At 37.5% G+C, this 8839-nt stretch overlaps 1 protein-coding gene across 1 annotated transcript; it reads right to left on the reverse strand.

Annotated features, from left to right (window-relative positions):
* Window positions 1-435: 435 nt before the first annotated feature.
* rps27.2 (ribosomal protein S27, isoform 2) lies at window positions 436-6389 on the reverse strand. The gene is made up of 2 exons (XM_073846535.1): window positions 6222-6389; window positions 436-726 (listed from the first exon to the last, which is right to left on the reverse strand). Exons 1-2 carry the CDS (start codon window positions 6373-6375, stop codon window positions 698-700), a joined length of 183 nt encoding a protein of 60 aa, XP_073702636.1. The 5' UTR covers window positions 6376-6389; the 3' UTR covers window positions 436-697.
* Window positions 6390-8839: the final 2450 nt, after the last annotated feature.

Consider the following 8839-nt stretch of genomic DNA (forward strand, 5'->3'; position numbering starts at 1 on the left):
ATGTTATTCTTCCTGAGCCACAGTAAGAATCTTTCAAGTTAATAGTTCTTTCATTTATAACAGTCTATACAATTCAGCAGTAAACATATGCAGACTACTTCAGGTTCCTGAAGAGCATAATTTCTTATTTTTACTTGCACTACGTATCATTTTACTCTAAAGGCCAGTTCACACCAAGAACGATAAAGATAACTATAGTACTATTGTTAACATTTGAAGTGGATCAAAAAAGTTAGGTTCTTGAATAGGTTCTTTTCATTGCCATTAAAGTGAAAATACTGACCCTCCCTACTGACGCCTGATAAAAATGCTTATTTTAGATGATTATTTCAAGTGGCACTTAGAGGCTTTTGCATCTGAACCCTTCATTTGTATTACATTTCTGTGGCAGTGACAATGCAGACAATGCTGAACAAATAATTACCACCACACACATCAATGAAAAATGAGCCTTTATTTAAAGTAAGAGAGGGAGAGAGAGACAGGTTTGGTGGTTATACACCTCACACGCTCTGTGTTCAGACAGCACTTTTAACATTTCAAGTTTTCTAGCACTTTTCTCGGTTAAGCTTTGACATCCATCGCCCCGTTATAGATCAGAAACACGGCCTCTGAGTCGCTGAAATCCCTGTAGAGTGGCCAATCCTGTCTCTCCTCCCGTGGTCTCCCTCATCCTTGCATAATGGTTAATGAGAGACTAGTGCTGCTTTCTCCTGAACGAGCATCCTGTTAATAGAAAGAAAAAAAACAAGGCTTTTAGAATTTCCAAAATCAATTTATATTTCATCATACAGTAGTGGAAAATGTAATCCTATGAAAAAAAACCAAAAACAACAGCAGCATATAAAACAGCAAGGAAAAGTTGTTCAAAACAATTAAACATTTAAAAAAAAAATGTCATAAGCGTATCATGCTCTGCCATGTGCTTGAGGTGTCTTCAGCAGGGCATAACTTACATTTTACAGTTATTTTCTTATCCGTTAATGTTAGAAATTCATGATTGGTTTTACTTTAAAAAATAGCCATTCCTGACAGGGTTCTTAAACATCAAAGACTCAGTGAGCACATTTGAACTATAAACAAGTACATTCTCACCTAAAATAACTCTTAAAACTACATTCTGTGACAGTATTTTTTATAAATTATGGTGGATCTGGGCATCCTCCATGACACTCGCTGTGAGAAATACCTCAAGCGAGTGATACAAATAGTGGAATGGTTGGAGTTCCGATATGTGACCCTGGACCACAAAACCAGTCATAAGGTTAAATTTTACAAAAGATATATACATCATATGAAAGCTCAATAAATAAGCTTTCTATTGATGTATGGTTTGTTAGGATAGGACAATATTTGGCCGAGATACATCTATTGGAAAATCTGGAATCTAAGGGTGCAAAAAATCAAAATACTGAGAAAAACACCTTTAAAGTTGTCCAAATTAAGTTCTTAGCAATGCATATTACTAATCAAAAATTACATTTTGATAGGTTTACAGTAGGAATTTTACAAAAAAATCTTCATGGAACATGATCTTTACTTAATTTCCTAATGATTTTTGACATAAAAGAAAAATCAATAATTTTGACCCATACAATGTATTTTTGGCTATTGCTACAAATATACACCAGCCACTTAAGACTGGTTTTGTGCTCCAGGGTCACATATTAGAATATCACACTCCTCTCAGCCAATCAGATTCAAGGATTCAATATATTTTATATAACATTAAATAAAGTGTTAATTTCGTCAACTACATTTTTTTCACCAACGAAAACGGAACAAAAACTCGTTGTGACTGACAAAAACTATGATGAAAATCTATTTCATCTAAATCTATGACATTTTGTCAACGAATAAAAACGAGATGGCCGATGTCACTGCAACAGGTGCTCCTGGGTTTGCCAGAGCTCGTCTTAAGCCAGAAATATATAAGACCATTGATGGCAAAGTTATAGTTGAAGATGAACTTTTACACTTCCTTTCGATAAAAATGAGAACTTTAAGTCAGGATGAAATAGTCCTTTTAGCTGCAAACCACTTCGGATCAGATTGGATTGAGGCTTCAAAGAAAATGTTGTTTGAACTCTGTTCCACTACCCAACGGAATATCTCTCACAAAGACGCCAATAACATCAAAAGCTGTCTCAAAGTCCTTACTGAATGTGGGGACAATACTCCAAAATTTGTATCATATTATCTGGACGAGCTGCCACCTGTGACTTTTTCCAACATGGACGTCTGTGGCCTGAGCAGCTGCATGCCGACATATCCGTCTTGAAACATGCGATGCACCGACAATCTGAAACAAGTGAAGGTTTGAGTGCAGTCGCGGTGGACGTGAGCCCCCGGGTTTGTGCCCTCGAGCAGAACGCTGCCCACGGCGGTGCGGGCTTTGATGCGCCGGTGAGCTGGATGGAGAATGCAAGCACCACGCACGCTACTCACTATACGGATGTCGGTGACGCTGATGGTTTGGCGGAGGTGCCTGAAACAACAGGTGACAGACGCCGAGGAGAGGCTCCAAGACCCGTGCTTCAAGCAATGGAGAGTACTACGCCAGCAGTTAGCCCTGGGTTGACGAGGCTGTCGCCTGGGTTACCCAAGTGGAACCAAGTTGTAAAAAGGGGGCGACAGAAGCGCACAGAGGAGTCCCAACAGGGATTACGCACTGGCAAATCTGTGTTGGAACGGAGGGCAGCAAACACTGTTGTGGGCACTGGAGCGGTAAGAGACATCAAGACGTTAGACGTTAGTGTCTTCGCCAGTAGGTATTCACCTGACGTAGATGTTGAAGTATTGCGCGCTCATCTTATGCATAAACTTGGACATGAAGTGTCATGCGAAAGGATTGCTACTGTAAACAGCAGATACGCATCGTTTAAAATAGCTGCTGAATGCAAAGATATTGGCGATATGTATAACCCGGAACTATGGCGCTTTTATGAACCACAGAGAGCTGGAACCGTGGGTGCTAACTGCGCTTGGGTCGAAGTGCTCAGTTGCTGGAGCACAGTGATATTCTGTGCCTACAGGAAACATTTCTTGCAATGCAGGATTTAACAGGTCTGAACTCAATCAGTGACCACTTTCATGGTGCTGGAGAGTCCACCACTGACCAGAGGCAGAATTCCAGGAGGTGTGGCAATTCTGTGGAATAAGAAGCTGGACTCAGCGATTAACGTAGTTAGGCTTGGTGTGGACTGGTGTATTGCTATACGTCTGACATCAGTGTGAAAAGGAATTTATTATTTTAAATATTTTCACTCCATATGAATGCCATCAAAATGAAGAAGATTATGTAAATAAGCTTGCTTTTATTAGTTCCCATTTACAAAATGAGTGTTTCTCAAATATCTTTATCGTTGGGGATATGAATGCTGACATTACAGACAACATGTCAGTGTTTGCCAAACATCTAAATAACTTATGCACCGATAATAATTTAATACTGTCCAGCAGAGAGCTCCTGCCTGTTGATAGCTACACACATATAAGTGAGCCCTGGCACACCACGTCTTGGCTGGACCATTGCCCCACTACAGCCGATGCTCACGCATCCTTGGCACATATGGAAATTTTATACGATGTATCCACTTCTGATCACTTTCCTGTAAAAATGGTAATCAGGTCTGAGTACATACCGTCAACTATAAAGTGTGAATACAACTCAAATCATGTTTTTTTGGACTGGTTCTCTCTTACATGTGAAGAAATGTCTTTGTACTATGAACATACTGATCAATTATTGAATAACATATCTCCCTAGAGAGGCACTCATGTGCAAAAATGGTAATTGTACAAACAGTAAACATATCATAGATATCTCTGCTATGTATACTGCAATTGTCTCTGCTTTACTTGAAGCTAGTAAGCCTCTTCTTAAGCATAAAAAGGGAGGAAAAACTCGGCCTGGTTGGTATGCATATGTGGCTGAATTCTATGCTGAGGCTCGTGAAGCTACTAGATCCTGGGCAATGGCTGGTAAACCAAGACAGGGACCTATTATTTTAATATAAGAAGAGTACAAACGCAAAATGTAAATATGCAATACGTTTCATTAGTAAAAATGAGCAGCATCTGAGGGCAGAAGCTATGGCCAAGAAACTTTTAAATAACACAAATAATGATTTCTGGAAAGAGGTGAAACACACAAATAACTGCAAACCCTCACTACCATGTTAAGTTGATGGAGCCTCTGGTGCAAATGCTATTGCTGAGCTCTGGCGAATGCATTATAGAAAATTGTTTAATTGTGTCCAGACTAAATGTTTTAAAGTAGATGATGTTGACAATGTAGATGCAATCAAATGTCATGAGGTCTCTAATGCTATTATGAACTTAGCAGCTAATAAATCAACTGGCCTGGATTCTATCTCAGCTGAACATCTAAAAAATGCAAGCACAACGCTGTATACACTTCTTGCACTAGGCTTTACTGCCTTCATGATCCATGGCTTTCTTCCAGACTCAATGATGTCTGTGATGCTGACTCCTGTGATTAAGGATAAAGCAGGAAAAGTGGGTTCCTCAGACAACTATAGACCCATCGCCCTAGCTAATATATTATCAAAGTTGTGGAACTAATTCTCCTTGAGAGGATCAATGAATTAATTATCTCTGTAGATAATCAATTTGGTTTTAAACCAAAGCATGGCACGGATATGTGCATATATGTCCTGAAGGAACTACTAAGCAACTATAAGAGAAAAAAACTCAACTGTTTTTATGTGTTTTTTAGATGCATCTAAGGCATTCGACCGGGTGAATCATTGGAAATTATTTAAAAAATTGGATGCAGCAGGAGTCCTTAAATACATTGTCAGAATCCTGTCATATTGGTAAGCCCAACAGACCATGCAAGTGAAATGGGACAGCTGTATGTCTGCTCCTTTTCATGTCAGTAATGGAGTAAGACAAGGGAGCATCTTATCCCCCATTTTATTCAATTTTTACATGAATGAATTATCATATAATCTAAACCGATGTAAAATTTTGTATTATATTGTAAGGTTAGTACACAGTCATAGCCACAAATACAATGGTACTAATAATACTAATAAAAAGAATTTTCACACTCAGTTACGTCTTAGATGAACGTTAACATTTAGGAGAATATTGGAAGTGTATAAATGGCATTCAGTTTTTAAGCGACAGCAGTTTCATTTAGTTGCTATTGTCTGTGGCACTGATATTGATCAAGCAACAAAAGAGAAACAGAAAATCACTCACGGCTCTTGACTTAATCACTTTAGTAGGCCTAACAAAAATTTATCTAAATGCATTCATATCAATAAATATGTCTGCTTGAAAGAATGAAAAATGTGATAAACAAGCTGTTATAAAGCTTAACCTATAAATTAGTCTATATTACATTGTTATTTCATCAAAAAGAAGACCATGTTCTTGTGTCTTTATGAGAAGTGGTTTCATTTCATTTTTTTAATATAAAGGCATGTTGTGCATCACAGCTGTTAAATTGTGTATCAGGATAAAATCTTAATATCAAATCTATAGAATGAGTTTGGTCATTTTAGAGAAATACTTAATAAATGCATTACACTGAAATAAACCCATCGAACTTTTTCAAAAAAACTATGACTAAGAACAAATCAAAATTTGCTGTCAAAATTAACACTGAAATAAAGTTTTTTTTGTTTAATCTGAGCAATCAATTAAGCTAAGAAATAATTAATGAAAATAACCATAAGTTACCGTAAAATTCTCATAACACTAAATTAGTGTTTTATAAATGTATGAATCTGCAATATTGAAAAATGCATGTTAATCTGTGGCAGGAGGAACTAAATAATTAGATGGCTTTGAGTGGAACAGAAACAAGCGTTCTGCTGAACTTTCTGCCAGCGGGGCAGTGAGTTTCAGAGCTTCGCCAATCATCAGGCTTCAAGAAGAGAACAATGATCAAGTGGGAAACACTAGGGTGGTCTGTGTGGGCGTGTTGCCATGGCGGCGGTACATTTACAAGCGCATGTATGTGTATCTTTGATCTGTGAGTGCACTTCCAGCCATATTTCTCCCACACGAAAAACATGAATTCATTAGTCATCTTCTGAAGGCTGTATTTTAATGTGTTAGTGTGACATGTTCTGACTGCTGCTAGAAAGAAGAACATCCCACTGTGGGAGAAACTAGAGAAACTAGGTTCTTTGATGCTTTGGGCGATCCCTCTAAAGTCATGTGTCAGTGTAAACAAGTGATACCTTCTGTGAGGCGCGCCTTTCCTCCGGTGGGCTGGCACAGCACTGTAGAGCATCCTACACATAAGACCACCGTCTGTGCGTGACTGAACACCGTAGTGATCTTATAACAGCCTGCAAAGAGAGAATGATGAAAAGTTTTAGATATATAATGCATTAGCTTATAATCATATATACAATGTTCATTTTATGTGACCATAGGCACCAAATAGGCTCCACATTTTCAGCAGCTTTGTTTCTAGAAAATTTTAAAGTCTTTTCTTTAGTTTCACAGTGCAATTTGCCTGTATTGATTCTATGATTGGTGGATATTTCTCTGCAGAATCATAGGCAATGTGGTTTTTCACTAGAAACTCTTTTTTAAGATTTAATTTTGGCATTTGCCTTTATTTTGATGGGATAGTAATGACAGGAAGCGAAGTGGGAGAGCTCGGGATTGGGAAAGGTCCTCGAGTCAGGACTCGACAAATTCTGTTGGTAAACACAAGTTAATGTACTACTGAATATGTTGTTCTGCTAATTTATGCTGTCTAAACCACGGAAAAAAACATGTGGAAGCTGCTAAATCAAATAGAGAAGGACTTAATGAACAGGAAAGGGCGCAATATTTTGACAAACTAAAGTTAATAGTTGGTAAAGATATGTATGAGCAGTATTAAGATATTAGCCTAATATTTCACCTACCTGACTGGAAATGATTAGATTAGAAGATTCTTGCCCTTGAAATCCTGGTTTAGTTTGGCCAACCACAAATGCCTGCTGTTTCTCATGCAGTTTTTTTGCACTTTTCTCCTTGATTTGTGTGCCAGAAGCATTTACCATCTATTAACAACCTTGTAGCTCAAAGTCGGTTTTTCTCTAAAAGCTAAGTTGCTGTTCAAAATCCATTCCCCTATGGAAAGCATTAATTCTATTCATACTTCTAGAACTATACTGTTGCAGCCAAAAACTGTTAATTACTCACCCTTATGTCATTCCAATCTTGTAAGACCTTTGTTCATCTTCGGAACACAATTTAAGGTATTTCTGATTAAATCCGAGCACTTTCTGACCCTGCATAGACGGCAACACAATTTGACATCATGTGACATCAGTGATTCAGCCTTAATTTTATAAAGATTAAGGTTATCATGATCATAATGACTTTATTTAACAATTTCTTCTCTTCCGTGTCAGTCTCCAATACGCGTTCACCTTTCTAGGCATTGAATGTGTCAGTTGCCGTCTATGCAGGGTCAGAAAGCTCTAGGATTTAATTAAATACATCTTGATTTGTGTCTTACAGGTTTGGAACAACAATAGGATGAGTAATTAAGGGACAGAATTTTCATTTTTGGGACTATCCTTTTAAAGTTACATCTTATAATTCAGCAGACAGTTCACAGTTATCATAATTACATAACCCAGGGGTCTTTTTGGTGGATATTCAAATGAAGCACGGAGTCAGGGACCTTGTTAGAAAAACTGATTGCTGCATTTCAGGTCTGGACTATAACATTTGTAGTAGCACCATCATAATGCATTAATACTAGGGGTGCAACGGATCGAAGATGATCCGTACGGACCGGACTCCACGGTTCGGTGCGCATGTGGTTCGCGGATTAACTGTTTAATATTGAATATAACAGTTTAACCATCATAGAGTAAAAGTTTATAATTTGCACATGTTTTGTTTTGCCAATTTACCCATTAAAACCGTTTAAACCGCTGCAGCAAAAGAGAACACGCGCTTTTTTTATTTATGTTTTTTTTTTTTTACCGCTGCCGCACACAAGCGAGCACACACACAGAGAGAGAGAGAGACACGCGATTTAGACTGCGTGATTCACAGATTGATTCCTCTTTAAAACTTCTCTTAACATACATACAAAGTTATGTTTAAATACCCGTTTTTGTATTCTGGTAAACACAGTCGTTTATGTCTTCAGTGAACTGAAACAGCTGAGAAAGAGATGTGTGCCAGTATTAGATACGTGCATTAGGTCTTAAAGAGACAGCATCTTATAAATACCTGCAGTGAGAAGCACTAGTTATTTTACATTTAATTATTACATTTCTGCTCCTGAATACTAGTGTTATTGATTTTATTAGTAACTTTGTTGTATTCATCTACACTTGTCATTTGTGTAATTGTTCTCGTTTTGTTACTGACTTTATTAGTTCAGCTAGTAGTTTTTGCTGTGGATTATAAGTACTTAGTTAGCATTCATAAATGATTAAAAAACAAACTTTTTTTTGTTTTGTTTGTTTTTTGCTGATCCGAAAATTGATCCGATCCGTGACTCAAAATCTGTGATGTGATCCGAACCGTGAGTTTTGTGATCCGTTGCACCACTAATTTATACTGCACTGCAAAATCCATTACAGCTATCATTGATAATGCACTGAGTGAAACAGTAAGGCACTCAGTTTTCTTTAGGGAAACTGTGAACTCTGATATTGTTAACTGATGTTTATTATCTTGTTAAAGCCATCAACCCCCGCATTACTTCAACTTATGTTATAAGTAAATGCTTTAAACTTTGGTGAAATGTGTGACCCTGGACCACAAAACCATTCTTAAAGGGATAGTTCACCCAAAAATGAAAATTTGATGTATGTATGTATATGTATATGTAGGG

Source organism: Garra rufa, chromosome 9 (assembly GCF_049309525.1).
Source record: "Garra rufa chromosome 9, GarRuf1.0, whole genome shotgun sequence".
Classification (NCBI taxonomy): Eukaryota; Metazoa; Chordata; class Actinopteri; order Cypriniformes; family Cyprinidae; genus Garra; species Garra rufa.

What these genes read in the sequence shown, in the direction of transcription:
- rps27.2 (XM_073846535.1), bottom strand. Translation starts at nt 6,375, where the DNA reads ATGCATTATATATCTAAAACTTTTCATCATTCTCTCTTTGCAGGCTGT. An exon ending in AAAGGCGCGCCTCACAGAAG is followed by an intron (nt 727 to 6,221) that starts GTATCACTTGTT and finishes TTCTATTAACAG; the next exon opens with GATGCTCGTTCAGGAGAAAG.